Source organism: Ixodes scapularis, unplaced genomic scaffold (genome assembly GCF_016920785.2).
Source record: "Ixodes scapularis isolate PalLabHiFi unplaced genomic scaffold, ASM1692078v2 PGA_scaffold3__209_contigs__length_174095766, whole genome shotgun sequence".
Taxonomy (NCBI): Eukaryota; Metazoa; Arthropoda; class Arachnida; order Ixodida; family Ixodidae; genus Ixodes; species Ixodes scapularis.
This window is the reverse complement of record NW_024609868.1, coordinates 21,090,767-21,107,479: the sequence shown is the minus strand read 5'-3', so window position 1 is coordinate 21,107,479 and position 16,713 is coordinate 21,090,767. Positions and strand designations below refer to the sequence as shown.

Below are 16,713 nucleotides of genomic sequence, written 5' to 3'. Positions count from 1 at the left end.
ACTATTTTCATTTTATTGGTAACTAAAATGCAGCAATTAGAACCAGTGATGATAATTAGTATAGTTTTCATTGTCATATTTCTTCGCTCGTTTAAAATTAAATCATAAGCAGCAAATTTTATTAGAGCTTGAAGAATTACGTATTCAAATATGTGAATTTTAATATTATTATTATTATTAATAAAAATCGCGGCAATTTATGCCTCCAATTAACGCCAAGATCACGAGAATACGCTATTTAACCATATTAGTCTTTCCAGAAAGGTATAATTCTGTTGTTTTTTTATTTAGCATAGGAAAAACTCTGACATAGTTATCAAGATAGACAAACAGTCAAACACTGGATGTAATATGAAGTCCTACGCGTCACGCGGTGCTATAAAAACACACACTCACTTCAGTTGTCTGACTCGGATTCCGTCTTTGGGTTGTTGCAGTGAGAGCAGCGTTTATTAGTTTATGCGTTTTGGGGGCTTATTGTAAAAATTGGAATTATTCTCTTATTCTTGTGCTGGTATAATTGTCATTATTTCCCATGACAATTATCTGAGCGAGAAAAAGACAGCGAGAACGCACAGATATCAGCACTGGTTTTTTCAAGAACTACAAATATCAGCCTGGATCGAACAGTATGTCACAAAACAAAGTTTCCGCGAACAACTTTTCTAAGTAAACAATTACGATGTGAGACACATCTTGAGTCATGAAAGAATCCGAAATTAAGACCTATATCGAGAAATTAAATCCAAAATAGAGGTAAGTTTCGGTTTCGCTCCAGAATTAAAACGCGCATCCTTCCGTAAATAATACGCTGAACACCGTTCTTGTTTTCACGTTAAAGAGGTGGCCTGCGCTCATAAAACATTAGCTTCCTCGTATTACCAGAAATAAATTATGTCGCTCAGTGAAGCCAGCACACTAGACAGGCTCAACAGCGGCACGCATCTTTGACCCTCACTAAACCCGCCATCTTGGAAAATGAGTGGCGCCACCTATAGTTAGTTGGAGTCGCGAATACGGATGTCTCCATCTTAAAAAAAGGTTCACTAGTTCTATGGACACGTACATCTAAACACGGCAAGGTACTATCGGTTTGATGTTCGCAGTTGAACTGAATTGAGGGGTGGACACTATTCAAATTGCGGTGAAAATCATTTACGTTCTCTCTGTTAACCATTACAAAAACGTCATCGACATAACGACGGTAGAACTTCACGGGGAAATCAATGCCAGACATTACCTTTCCTCAACATATTCCATGACGAGATTCGAGACGGTTACGGAAACTGAGCTACCCATAGGGCATCCGCTGACCCGATGATATATGTCCCCATTAAAACTAAGATTACACTGGTTGAGACAAAAACGCAAAAGGAGTATAACGTCTTCAATAAGGAGGGTTTTGCGAGTGGACAACGACTGGTCTGCCAACAACCGGTCACGGGCGACATCAACCGCCAGGGCGTTGGGGACATTCGTAAATAATGAAATCACATCAAAGGATACCATAGCCTCGTGCGGTAGCAGGGTCTGAGCGCGTATAAGGTCAACAAAGTCATGGGAATTCCGGACGCTAAACTAATTTTTTCTTGTAAGAGGGCTCAGAATCATAACCAGATATTTGGAAAGGCTGTAAGTGGATGAACTAATAAAAGATACAATCGGGCGTAGGAGCAACCCGGTTTGTGAATCTTGGGGAGTCCATACATCTTGGGTGTCGCGGCGTGAAAGGAGAAGAGACGACGGTATAGGTCGTCGTCAATGATGCGTCCTTTCTTTTTCAGCTCTCGAAGGTGGTCAACTAACTCTCTTTCGGACTTAGCAGCGGGATCTCTTGATAGCCTCACGAAATAGTGACTGTCGTTTATAACTTCGTACATCTTCTTCATGTAGTCATCCCTATCAAGCACAACGGTTCTTTTTCCTTTGTCGGCCTTTAAAATCATGATGGAACTGTCCGACTTCAACTCATTAAGAGCAATGCGTTCTTGTTGATCAACAAACAAATGTCCCATCGGCGCCTGGATCGAGCCGAACGAACACGTAAGGGTTTCGAAAGCATTGGGACGCGGCCTTAGGCCGTTGGGGGTACGAACTGTATACAAACCCTACAGAACAATCGCCAATGTTATCTCCAAGCCAAAAGACCCGACCCCGCCAGAGGCAGAAAGGGTCGTGATCTGCCAGGTACAGTGCAAGGAATGTGACGCTTCCTACATTGGAGCGACGGGAAGAAAAAGAAAAACAAGACTGAAAGAACACGCAAGGGATCGCCACCCGCTTCAAGTCCGAACTCGTCGACCACGCATGGACGTCAGGACACCAATTTGACATTGACAAGGCATCGACCTTGAAGGGGGATAACAGGTGGGAACCGAGGAAGCTGCTGGAATCTTGGTTCACCCAGAACGACAAACGCGGAAGTGATTCATCGCTGGTAACCAAGAACCGTGGCCCCCTGCCGGACGTGTACACAAACTTTATGCCTAAATAACCGAACTTTTTTGTGCGACTCTCACTCGCTCTGCGCTCTACTGAAGATGCCTCCCGCATGGAAGGCGAAACGTTTAATTAAATTGTTATTTTTGTTATGTCAAGCCATTTTTGTTATTACATTTATCACGTCTTCGCCCGGCTTCTGGAGTATTTTTGCGCTCCTAATTTCACCGGCACGACAGCCATGGGAGGCCACTGCGAGCAAATGGGGAGAGAAATAATTGAGGCCTATCGGATGGCGACAAGCCCGGAAAACATAACCACCCCGTCCATTTCGCTCTCAAGCCGAACGCTGACAGACTAGGCAAGGCGACAAGGTCACCGGCAGAAGCGGCCTTTGCTTTTATGCGTTGTTGATGCCCCTTCGACCTCGCCTTTTGCAAATCCTCCCCACCTGCTTTTGCGTCTTCGTGTGGCTGTCAGCGAGCGCGACAGCCGCTTTAAAAAGGATAAAGCGAAACGCGTGACTCAGCGTGACCTCTCTAGATAGGATGCGTAGGACAAAAACGTTTGGACGAAAATTTGTCACGTGACTTTCTCTGTCACGCTGATGGGATCTCTGGGGCTGTCGTTTTCGCCGTTTGCCTAGTTATAGAAATAAGCAGGCCACGTAGGTCCGGTTTTCGAACTGGGCTCTTCAGTGTTCTGTTGCTTTCGTGCGTTGCAGACGCGGCCGTGTTTTTTCGTCGTAAACGGTCGGAATACGTCCATGCCAATTTTTCGGTAACAGTCATTTTTTGCACCGGAGTTCGTAGAATACTTGTGATGTGTTTGTTGGACACGCTTCGACAAAAATTGCTCTTCGCCGACGACGAGACGTCAGTTGAATGTACGCAACCTTCTTCCTCGAATGTGTTTGTGGGGTGCCTGAGTTGGATTATGCATCTATCAAGGATTACATGATATCGCTCTTTTATTAGCAAGTGCACTGCAAGCATAATTCTGATAGTCGTCCTGCTTTCCTTTCATTCTCCGCGGTTTTACGTGTGATGAGTTTTGCTTGGCATGAGGACAGTGTTAATTGTATTTTATAATTTGCTTTTCGTTTTACAGAAAAGTATGACCTTTGTAAATATGTTGAGAATACACTGTGTGTAATGATAGTTGTTTAATAAACTTCTGGGAGCGATCGAAAAAATTTGTTTGTCCGTATAAGTGATTGGATATGCAACAAATGACATGCAACGTACAGATACTTGCACGACGTTCGGCCAATACGAAGCAGACGCATCGTAGAGTTTTCGCACAATATTACGCGAACGCTAGGCCGAGGCGAAACAGCTGTACGGCAATACCTGCCGGGTATCAAACGGTGGTGAAAAACTGGACAGTTGAGCGACATTGGAACCGACTTTCGGCCGGCACTGGCACGATACTGCAAAGTATTGCCGTGCTGCTTGGGAACGGAGGTGATGACATCTTACTATCGTGCTTCCAACGCTTATTTATTTTATTTCTCTTCTGGGACGCGTAAAAGAGCACTTCTGTGACACACCAGAGATATTCGAAACTTGGGCTGGCCTCTCGGCTTTCTTTGCCACTTTTGGCACTTATTTGGCACTTCAGTGGGTAGCCAGAAAAGAGCCAAACTTCGGCATGCCCCGAATCGACAAATTAAGATTTACTGCGGCAGCTATGGCTCAAGTCTGGCACTTACTTTGGCACAACTGTGGCGGACCAGAGAAAAGCCAAACTCGGCGAGGCTGAAATACCGAAATTAGGCGTTGCTTTGGTAGTTATGGCTCAAGTATGGCACACTTCGGCACTCCAGTGGCGTATCAGAGAAACGCCAAATTTTGGCGTGTCCGAAATACCCAAATTAGGCGTTGCTCTGGCAGTTATGGCTGAAGTATGGCACCAACTTTAGCGCTCCTCTGGCGGACCAGAGAAACGCCAAACCTTGGCACGTCCCAAATACCGAAATTAGGCGTTGCTCTGGCAGTTATTGCTGAAGTATGGCACCAACTTTGGCGCTCCCCTGGCGGACCAGAGAAACGCCAAAACCTTGGCATGCCCCGAATTCCCAGTTTAGGTTTTACTATGGCAGTTATGGCTCAAATCTGGCACCAACTTTAGCGCTCCTCTGGCGGACCAGAGCAACGCCAAACTTTGGCATGTCCAAAATACCCAAATTGGGCATTGCTCTGGCAGTTATAGCTCTAGTATTGCACTACTTCGGCAATCCTGTGGCGGACCCGAGAAAAGCCAAACTTTGGCACGTCCCAAATACCGAAATTAGGCGTTGCTCTGGCAGCTATGACTGAAGTATGGCACCAACTTTGGCGCTCCTCTGGCGGACCAGAGAAACGCCAAACCTTGGCACGTCCCAAATACCGAAATTAGGCGTTGCTCTGGCAGTTATGGCTGAAGTATGGCACCAACTTTGGCGCTCCTCTGGCAGACCAGAGATATGCCAAACCTTGGCATGCCCCGAATTCCCAGATTAGGATTTACTATGGCAGTTATGGCTCAAGTATGGCACCAACTTTGGCACTCCTCTGGCGTACAGGAGAAGAGCCAAACTTTGGCATGCCATAGGATCGCCCAACTAAGGCTATAGTTAGGCACCGTACTTTGGCACTGATGAATGCCATGGTGCAAAAACCTAACTGCGCCAAAGTTGGGCCCTTATGTTTGCCAGACCTTTGCCCAAGTTGGGCATTCCTCTTTCGTGCTACCTGGGCCTGGTTTCAAAGACACGCAGTTAAAAATAACCGCCTTCAAAAGAGCTCTGTGTCTCGGTCCCTCAGCCTAGGAACAAGGTTCACCAGGTACCCGTCGGTATCTCGGTAGCGAAAGATTTCGCGCACCCAGAAGGCTCTTCTGTGCATTAAGCCGTTTACACACATATGCACTAATCGCGTATGTAAGAGCATTTGTCGCTTTTCTATTTCAGCATACCACATGTCCGTCATGGTGCTGCTGATGCACACCCAACCACAGGAACCGGAACCGCAGTGCACGCGCTAATCCGCAGCACCGCGGTACAAGAAGCGCTACTGAAGCGCTAACAAGGCGCTATACTGGAGCGCTAACAAGGCGCTACAGAAGCGCTAATCGCGCGCTATGTTAGAACTAAGTCACGCACTAGGAAGCGCCACATGAGTGCTCCTTGGAGCGCTCACGTAGCGCTAACTTAGCGCTCCGCTGTATGTGTGAACAGGCCTTAAGTCAAAATTCTACGTATTATTTTCATAGCGCGGTTTCTGAATCAATAGAAGAAAGGCAAAGTTTTACGATAAATTTTGCGAACCTCGTTGCCTTTTCGCGAATTATCGGAATTGTGTTTGCCTTTAATAATGACTCCTTTTAAAACTGCAATTGCACCATGGCCAATTAAGCCGTTATAAACAAGTCACCTAACAGATTTTGGTTAATTATTAAACATTGCAAACGGTTATTCACCCATTTATTGTCCACCGAGCCCTACAGATATAACGAAAGACGGCATCCACATATCTGCCACATTCTTTTTTTTTTTTTTTTTGTAAAATACGTAAAGTTATGTAAATAATAAAACAAAAACACCCTGTATGTCTGCATGAACCAGATACGCCCCCTGTGGAATACCCAGTTCAGGCGAGACCTGCCTTTTTTTGTCAAAAAGCAGCTGTCGGTTAAATGTATTGTTATGAGCTTGTGGGTTTCAGATGGTTTACCCTCAAGAGGATAATGCGCTGCATATTGTAACCATGTATGCGCTGCACATTGTAACCATTATTTCAATGCCGTGCGGTAAACTATTACAACTTTTTCCTTGCCTGATCTACGTGTGCTCATGTTTTCTGCTCAAAATGGTGTGAGATTGTTGCTTGTTTTTTTCAATCTTATAAAGCATTACTTGTTCAGCCCACGTTGTCTCAGTTTTTGGACTTAAGTTTAATGTTAAAACACGTGATAAAAATTGTCACTGCTTATAAGCCATTTCTTACAAGTGAACGTCGGGTGGTCCTCGGATGGTCGTGGCAGCCACGAAGAAATAAAAGATTCTCTCCGCTTTGCGACCGTCGCTTGGGTGCTTCGTCGCATAAATGAACACAAAACTGAGTGACAAGGGAAGCCTGCTGATTAAGGTCAAGAAAAAGACGAACAGAAAAGAAGACAGAGAGGTTAACCTGGTGTATTAAAAACACGCTAAAATAATCTCATACTTTTGTATGTGCCTTTTTGTTCCATTATAAAATAAGAAAAAAAAAACTGCTTCCGAGTTTTAGATATCTTTTTCAAACATCTAATGTTCGGCCTTTGCGACCACGGAAATGGGCATATCATTTAAAATGCTCACCATCCGACAAACTGAAAGTCGCAGCTAATTCTACGCTGAAACAACTTGCAATCTGCTTCTTTAAAGTCGCAATTGTTTTTATGTAAAGGAAGGTAATGTAGCTTGTACCGTCCAATACACTGAAGTATCATGTTGCTAACGATAGTGCCGCAGCGTAATTGATGCCGCGGTACGACCGTTGACAGGTCGTAGCTGTACCAGAAATCCTCTGTGCACTCCACCAAAGCGGCACCAAAGATTCATATTTTCGCGCGTGCAGCCACGCATGTGCACACCTTCTAGATAAGGCGCCGGTGTCGACACCTGTCGCGATCAATACCACGCGCTTCAGGCGAGCCCTTCCGGTCCCAACACTACCCAAGTATTCTAGTACACTGTAATACAGCTGCACGCCAGATGTATTGAGAACATGGCGTCTCAGTGCTACGCCGTTATAACTTTTCCAACCGCCAGAGGGGACATCCGCCTCGTGTTTTGATGCAGGTGGCACTGCGCAGTGATGTGAATGAGCGGATGAATCCTCGATATAACAGCTTGTCTTCCCACCCAAATCCCGACTCTTGAACCCGTACTGAAACCAACTCGTCGTCGAAACCTGGGACACCGCGAGCTTACTTGATCCAATGTAAGCGAAGTTCTGTTTTGTATCGCATAAATTTGACTATTTCGATCCTTTTGCTTATACATATAATTTGTTCTTTTTTTTTGGGTAAATGCGCAAAGGATCGCGTGTCTTAAAGCCGGCTGGCACTGATAATGCATCATACGAAAGACAGTCGGCATGGTGATTTCAATGCGAGTCACCGCAGGATTCGTGCTTCGAATGCCGCGCATGGCAATGAGTTCAAGAAGAAATCTTGGCACGCGGCATTCGAACCAGGAATATTGCGGTGAATCGTGTTTGCAGACGGTCTTTTGTATGATGTACGAGCAGTGTGAGCGCGGGTTTATTGGATAAGTGAGTTGACAAAGGGCGATGTTGCCTGAGTCACATGTGGCTGAGTTATCTCAATCCACTAATTAATACCGCGCTAATACAATCCACAGAGTTCTAAAATTAAATATTTAAATGTTCTTAGTTCTTAATTGATGGGTTGTGTTAGCCCACGCACCATAAAAAAACGAATTATTGAGGTTTTTAGACATTAAGTTGCACTAGTAAGCCACCTGAACATTCCTACGTGGAAAAGAAATTCAAACGTTCTACTTAGTGGTATTGAAATTATATAGCTTTGTAATTATATTTTAAAATTTTTCCTGAGCCTCTTTTATTTTTGCGGAAATGGCTGGATTGCTACCGAAGGGCAGTGATAGCAAAAGTCTACGAATGTCTAGAGCGAGATACTGTGTTATAAATTGTTTCTTGATCTTTTTAAAAATTGTTAACAGTAAGCAGTTTTTATGTCTGGAGCACTTAGAACTACGAATGAACTGCCAGAAAATGTCTTGAAAGGTATAGTCTGCTGAAGCAGCAGTTGTCTCCGAAAGAAGTAATATTGCCACGCGCAGGTCCAAGAAGCAACGCTCGGAGACGGACTCCTAGAAAATTCGTGTCTGCTCTTGCTCGGGATGTATTTTTTGTCATTTTGTCCTACTTTCTTGTTCTAGAAGGTTTATTTTTACTCTGAACGCTCGACGCTCGAACCTTCTGGGCCGAAGTTTGGAGATTCCGACTCGCACTAGATAGGGAACTGCGTGTTACCTTGTCGAGTCAGGCTCGGTAACCGGCATAGCGAGTGGTGGTTGGTGACCACTCGAAGAGGGCTCCCGTATAAATGCGGGCGGACTTTTGCGGTAGCCCAGACGACGGCAAGACATTCCTTCACGGTCGTCGAGTAATTTTGTTCTACGTTCGACAACATCCGACTAACGTAGGCGATCACACGTTCTGTACCCTTTTGTCGTTGGACCAGTGCCGCGTCAATTCCTCTATTGCTGGTATTCGTGTGAACTTCTGTTTCGGCTGATTGGTCAAGTGGCCAAGAATAGGTGCAGACTGGAGTCATCGCTTTAGCTCGTCGAATGTCTTCGTTGGGTTGAAAGTGAGTCCAGCGGTCCTCATTGCTTGAAGAACAGCCCGAAGGCGTCGCAAGTGCCCTTCGAAGTTGGCCCAGAATACCATGACGACGTCGAGATACACAAGACAGCTCTGTCAATTGAGGCCTGCCAGTACGGCATCCATGACACGTGGAAAGCTTCCGGCGCCGTGCACAGTCCAAAGGGCAGTCCATCCGGTGTGACGAAGTTTGTCGACTTCGATCTGCCAGTAGCCACTCTTCAGGTGCATCGACGAGAAGTACAGGGAATGTCGCAGGCGGTCCAGAGTGTCGTCGATGCTGGGGAGCGGACACACGTCTTTCTCCGTCGCCGCGTTGAGCCGCCGGAAGCCCATACAGAATTGAACTGTTCTGTCCTTCCTTTCGCCAGTACGACTGCAGAGGTTCATGGGCTGCTTGAAGGCTGGATGATGTCGTCGTTGGGCACCTCTAGCACTTGTTCATGAATGGCCTCTCTTTCCTTTGGGGAAACCCGGTACGGCTGCCGATGCACAGGGAGCGCATCGTCGTTATTAACGATGCGATGTTCCGCAACTGTTGTTTGGCGCACTTGACTCTCAGCCCCTTGTCTAGTGTGAGCCGGCATCTTGAAAATTTAACCCAGAAGGTTCGAGCGTTGAGCGTTCGGGGTGAGAATGAACAGGCATTTTCGAGAACAAGAAAGTAGCACGAGATGATAAAAGTTACGTCCCGAGCAAGAACAGTCACGAATCTTCTGAAGGTCCGTCACAGAGCAATGCTTGCTCGGACACGCGCGCGGCATGCGAAATACGCCGATATCTGACCAGAGAATCAGCCTCATTCTCCAGTAATAACAGAACCCGAAACCGCAGGTAAGCAAAGGACGGCACACACACACAAGGCTTAAAAGTTAGGAGACTTTTCGTGTGTGTCGTCTTTTGCTTACCTGCAGTCTTAAGGTTGTACAATGTCTATTGTTCACAAGCTCGATGTAGCCCCGCTTTTCTGTTCAGTATTCAGAAAATTCGATTAACAAGCGTTCTCTTAAAATTAGTAGCACAACCAAGCAGTCGCGAACAATACACGGAGAATCAGGTACGAAACAGCGTATGAGCTCGGCAGTATTTACGAGCGAAAGCGGGAGGGGTAAAATATTTAAGAGTAACGAGCCTAAGTGACGTAAAACAATAGGTCACGCACGCGCGTGCTTACACGCCGCTTTGTGAAAAGGGATAATTTAATGTAACATTGATATCTAAATATAAATTAGAAAAGTCTTCAGATTATTTAAATTTCTTTCGGAACATACACAGTATATATAATCATTTAAGTACCACATCCATCATCGTCAATTGAAAGCTTGCAGCCGAGGCTCGCTAAGGTCTTCGTAATGCAGGTTTCTTACCCTGTTACTCATTTGAGCGAGAACGAAAATAAAATGTTCATTCGTTTATAACAAGAAAGTAAACAAAACTATAGCTGTGGTCTTCGTGCGCTTTTGTTTTTTGAGTTCGGATGTTGGAAGATATAAATTACATGTTCCTAGCGTCGGCCAAAATTTATTCATATATATTATATTTCTTTTCAGAAATAAACGCGTCAAGCATGGTTTCGAACATGACGGCCCTGAGGGAGATGCTTAAAGTTACTACTGCCGCCTTGAAACTTGGGGGTCACCGTATGAAGGATATCGTCTCACACAAATCAAGGTTAGAACGCCTCAGTTCCTTTCATTGCTGCCCGCTAAGTACGACGAATGTGCAAGGCAATTACGACGAATGTGCAAGGACCGGTGTGTTGTAGGTAAAGAAATCATCGAGTCATGAGGAACACGTGCAACTGTCAAATTAGGGTCAAAACGTGCATCTCGCCGATAACACATTCCCAAGCATGTTGTGCCTGTTGCCTGCAGGCACGCGCACAGCACCCAGGAAGGCTGCTTTGATAACTTCTCAACGACACGTGCCCGCCCACCCACGAAGATGCGCGTTAGCGGCCTGGGGGCCTGCGGGAACCTTTGATCGGAGCACCTAATTACACTGCACGGCCGCGTTTTCCGGGAGAGCCGTTTTCACTCGAAATAACGTCGACGTTGGGCGTCCGTCGTTGAGGTCGTCACGTGAAACCGTGACGTCAATGTCACACGACATGACGGTGTCACGGGACTTGACATCAGGGATTCACGTGACCAGAGGAACTCACCTGATGTCTCGGTGTCATGTGGCGGCAGGTGCGTTGAAGACCAGGATTAACAGAGCCAACATTGGAGAGGAGCCGCCTCCTCTACAGCGCACGCTTTGCTAGAGTGGGGAGAGAGAAGTGCGAGTCGCTTCCTGCTATAGGAAGCCTATGCTCTGTGTACTCTTGCTGTGTATACGCTGGGGTTAAATCTTTTCTAACGAATTTCTCCAGCTTTCGAAATATTGCTGAATCGAAGAGTCCGAAGCAAAACTAGATGTGGGCATGCCGCAACAGCACAGAGGTCGCTGAGCGTGTTTTGACTGTGAAAGAGACAAAAAGCCGGTTTCTTTATAATCATCGAACCGCTCAATGTCGCTATGATGTCGAGAGAGATACGCGTTAACCCCATAATTGTTCGCTTTCAGGAGTTTCAGTTCGGGCACTCTGGGGAGCGAGGAAACCCGAGCCCTGAGGGATACTTACAAAAACAAATTTCTGCCACGGAATTACGCCGACGAGTATGGTCGTTATATCGGTGAAACGGTTTCACCCGAATTAGAAACACTTCGTAGTATTTTCCAGTCAGGTAAATTATGTTCTGACATTCTCCGTATGGACTCTATGTTCCAGGGTTGTTCCAGACGAGTGATCGAAGAACACGTAGGTGTTCTGGATGTTGCAAGTAAATGTATGAGCTATACACTCTAAGAAGAGCCCGCGCGTCTACTTTCCCGCACTACACTTGGAGAGCCAATCACCGCACCTTACGGAAGCAGCTCAGCGAATGACGATGCCGAAACATATATTTAGACCAAATAATGCAGTCTGAGTTGTGACATCAAACAATGCCAAACGTCACTCTTGCATTGCTTAATGTCACAACTCAGACTGCGTTTTTTGGTCTAAACATATGTTTCGGCATCGTCATTCGCTGAGCTGCCTCCGTAAGTTGCGCTGATTGGTTGTCCGAGTGTTGTGCGGGAATGTACACGCACAGACATTTTTTAGAGTGCAGGAGGAGCTGCCCGCCATTGAATTGAAAACACTCCCCGCGGTTTGAATTGCCATACCAGTGCAATCTAGGCTCCCTAGTCCGCAGTAACCTTAGTGTTATTTTTCGGCAGAGCTGTAATCAGAGAACGCTGTTTACCTCCCTAGTTTCTTGAGCAGGGTGGGGTGTTTACTGACGCATAATTGGATACATGAATTGTAACTACGAATCACGGCATGTTCTTTTAGCGATAACAGATAAATTATATATCTGCATTTTATTTTGCAATAAAGCTGTATGAAACTCTGGCATGCTTTTTATAGGTCTGGTTCAGGGAAACACCCTGTTGGATTTGGGCAGTGGCCCATTGGTCACAAACGTTCTCGTAGGCTCCAGTCGATGTAACGACATCGTGATGAGTGATCTAGTCGAAGCCAACAGGTTGGAACTCATGAAGTGGCTCAACAAGGACGAAGATGCCCTCGACTGGACCTTCCGCGCGGAGAAGGTTGCCGTGGTTGAAGGCTATACGTACGTAGCGGTGTTCAAATTATTAACGCAGTACTTAGTGTATGAATTATACAATGCACGACTTCCTATTTTTTGCATGAAATTATTCTGGAGTGGTTGCTACTAGAAAAACTTTATTAAAATTCTTGTAAACATTTATTCAATTTTCGTGCTTCAAAAAGTGAAGAATTACTTCGTGTATCATATCGTATACTCGATGTATTGGTGCGTCGCGGGTTGTTGAAGCGGCGAAAGCAGTATTTGTCTTTCTTTAAACACAGCGCACCTGCACATTTCTATCAAATTACAAACGTAAGGGATGCACACTCTGGAAGCTTGCAGCGCTGCCTGAAAATTGAGCTTTTCATACACGCGTTTCCAATATCAGGAAACCGAGCCTCTGATCGCCAAGCCGCCAAGTGGCTCCATCGAGTGGAGCCTCTTTCAGACAGGTGGTAGAAAATATGTGTATCCAATGTGATACAGGATGCATTCTCGCTGCCTTTCTGCTCTGCTTTCTTGCGAGGCCCTTTTTACAGAAATGTATCATATCAAATACACCATGTGTCGTAGGGTACACAGTGAGTCATTTATTCGATATTTCTTCTCGTTTACTTCGTCTTCGATCAAGAAAGCTGTTTCCTTCGTCTCCCCGAATTGAGAACTTATCCCCCCTGGGATAATACTGCAAGCAGTTTTTAATCTAGGCAGTCTCCATCATGTCGTTAGGGCCCAGGTATCAAATCGCCTTCACCACACTATGTCTTGCAGTCGTTTTCAAAACGCGGTATGGCACAGGGAAATTGCTGCTCGATCTGGTATCACGTTGTATTGTAGTCCATCCAAATTCTTCTTTATGCCTCTCTTGTACTTTGTTTTTCGGAACCTTTTTTCGGTGTCTTTCTTTTTGAGCAATAACTGCTGATAAAAAAAAAATTGTAATGGCCACTCTACCTGGGTTTTATCTTCGTCTTTAGCGTAAGATCAGTTATGGTGAGACACACAGCCACTGTGAGACGCTACTTCTTGTCACCAGGAAAATATGAGTGCATCTTGATGTAGGGGTCAACGTCTCAAACAGCCTGGTCTAACATAGTGTTGGCTGCTGAATAACATGGAGCGTAGAACATGAGTAAAACTCTTGCTGTGATGACCATTGTTCGAAAGGTTTCATCGTCGAATTTGGGCACTTTGACGTTCCTGAACTTCCTGCGAATGAATAGAATTATATCACTGCTTACATTCTCTTCGTGCTGGGTGAGGCCACCGATCTGATGCGTTCATCAATAAAGAGACGGAAAGTTGCATACGTGTTACTCCTTTGAAACGTTTTTTGTTTTAACGCATAATGTGTTTGGGCTGACTTTTATGCGAACATCGTCACACGGAGATTAGCGCAACATAACGGAAAACAGCATTATAAAAGAGAGTTTATCACACTTAATCATACGTAATTATAACTATTAATATTTAATCGCACCAAAGTTGATTTACTGAGTGACTCAGTAGCATCCCGTCCCCAGACAGCGGGATCCTCAACCCGATACTTTTCCTCGAAGCCACCAGGAGGAGGCAAATGCTAGCCGCCGGCAGCTGTGCTGAGCATAACTCAGGGAAGCCTGCAGTATCCTATCGGCACACGCACATTCTAAAAAAAGTTAGTGCGTTTGCTTCCACGCACAACACTCGGGGAGCCAATCAGTGCAACTTACGGAGGCAACTCAGCGAATGACGATGCCGAACCATATGTTTAGACCAAAAAACGCAGACTGAGTTGTGACATTAAGCAATGCAAAACGTCACGCTTGCATTGCTTAGTGTCACAACTCAGTCTGCGTTTTTTGGTCTAAACACATATTTCGGCATCGTCATTCGCTGAGCTGTCTCCGTAAGTTGCGCTGATTGGTTCTCCAAGTGTTGTGCGCGAAAGTAGACGCACATACGTTTTTTAGAGTGCAGCGGACTCCCATTGCCGAAGCGTAGCTTGCCACGTATCTCATGACGTCATGGCAAGGTTCTTAACGCACCAGTGAATAGTGCAGCGGGCGTATCAAGTGACTGCTTTTCATGGCAGCCAGTAGATAGCGTAGAGGGCACGATAAATCTCATCCCCTTTGCGATTACCTTAGCTACCACAAGGGGCTCCTGGCTATCCAAGAGAACGCAGATCTCAACGCGCTACATGCACCTTCGGAAGCAGCAGAACCCATGGAAACTTCTCTATAAAACATACTCCTCACACGGTCCACTCCAGAATAAATTTAAACTTATCCCAATAATTCTGATTAAACAGGGAAGCACACGAGTGTGCCGTGTGTGCAACGCATCCGAAACCACCCAAAGCTCCCCGCAACCAATCATAACAGATCATAATGCGAGTATCACACACTCAGGACACATTACACGCAAGTTTTTCTCTTTTTTTCTCTCATTTCAACTGTTAAATTTAAATGAACAATTTAAAATGGCGTCTTCGTGAACTCGGCAGTTGACATTACTCTTTGAACTTAGTCGTTACTTCTTCAACTTCTTAAAAATACAGTGTGTGTTAAACGTCGTTGACTTCAACTAAATATTTTCAAACTATATTGAAAAATCCGTTTTGAAATTCCTGGTTCTTCGCAGCTCACTTTCAGCTGAGTCTGAAGGAACTTTCTTTTTGCTTCCTGCTTCAGTGGACGTTGTGCAACTGACTCGTAAGAAAGCGAATATGGATCTATGACAAGGAGAATATAGCGTGATATGGCCGGTTGGACAAGCCTGCAGTGTAACTACTTTTCATCTTCTCAGGGTCAGCTCATGATTTTGTGTTTATATGCTGGATCTCATCAATATGGTATATAAAACAGGGCGCCGCCTTAGTGTGAACAACATGCTCGTTTTAGAACGATATCATCTACATGTTTACGTCAAGCTAATTTCGCTAAAGTCAACGACCGTATGTAAATGGCGGGCCGTCTCCATCCAATGCCGGGACTCCAGCTCACGCTCGTTGTGCTCCGCCATGCTTCGGATGCGGCTGCACACTCGAGGCTCAGGAGATGCCGAAGCGTTATCGAAGGCAGAAAGCTCGCCCTAGAGGCACCTCTCTGTCTTTTTGCTTCTGTCATTTACTACATATAAGGTCATATAAGGCCAATACGTCTAAATGGCAAGCACGCGTGACAGCTGAGAACGTACCAGCGATATCCGACGAGATGTAACCTGGATCTCTAAGTTGAACACTCGTCGCAAAATTGGCGAGATCCCCGACCGCCGTGATTGGCCTGCGCTAATGTCAAGTGTAACGCTGACGAACCGCCGCTGTTGGCGATCTTGCCGGCTTTCTCGAAAATTGTCCAAACTCGGAGTCCCTGGCATGTCTGAAGACAACTTAGGAAACGAACCCCAGAACCGCAATACTTCTGGTTTCCCTGCACGTACAGTACTGTGCAGTGTGCGAGCTATCAATCTTGCATAACAGCTTACTTCCACTTTTTCGTTCTGCTTTCCAGCGACCTCAGGAAGGGGGCCCTGGAAATAATCGAGCGCACACGCTTAGCAGTTCGTAAAGTGATTCCCTGCGATGTCCTGGAGCCCGGAGTGCTCCCCGAGGAACACAGGCAGACCTTCGACGTTATTATATCCTCCGGATGCCTGGAATCGGCCACAGCAGACCACGAATCTTTCCGGAAGGCGGTTTGCAACGTGGGAACACTCGCGAGACCTGGCGGTCTACTTGTCCTTCTGGGCGCGGGTGGTATAAAGAGCTATCCCGTGGGTGACGTGGATTTCGCTCACGCGAACCTCACCGAAAAGGTGGTAGAAGAAGCTATTAAAGATGCCGGCTTCCAGATGGAAGTATACCATGCCCATAGAGTTGGGGAGTTTGTGGAAAATCCAAACGTGTTCACGTTTGTTCTAGCTGCCAGTAAAGCCTGAATCAGGTTATAGAATTGTGTCTCAGTTTGTGCCAGATACTTTGTACAAGTAAACTTCCGACAATTTCTCTTGTATATCAGACTACAGGAAGGTCAAATAAAATTTTATCAGGTTCAATGTTAAAGTTAGAGCCAAAAACTCAAGACAAACTTACTATTCAGGAATTTAAAGACCGTGACACAAAAATTCGCGTACCGTTGCTAAGATTTCTGCCGCATTTATCTTTCCGTTGACATGTGGAGTGGCAGCTTTCAGTTAATCGTTTTTAACTCGAGTTTCTGTAACAAACGTTTAAAAGCCATTTTCTAATA

The 16,713-nt window shown here is 45.6% G+C and overlaps 1 protein-coding gene across 1 annotated transcript; it reads left to right on the top strand.

Annotated features, from left to right (window-relative positions):
* Positions 1-10,404: 10,404 nt before the first annotated feature.
* LOC115314669 (indolethylamine N-methyltransferase) lies at positions 10,405-16,455 on the top strand. Its single transcript, XM_040206135.3, has 4 exons — positions 10,405-10,508; positions 11,406-11,566; positions 12,295-12,502; positions 15,976-16,455. The coding sequence occupies exons 1-4, from the start codon at positions 10,405-10,407 to the stop codon at positions 16,400-16,402; spliced, it is 900 nt and encodes a 299-aa protein (XP_040062069.1). The 3' UTR covers positions 16,403-16,455.
* The last annotated feature ends 258 nt before the right edge of the window (positions 16,456-16,713 follow it).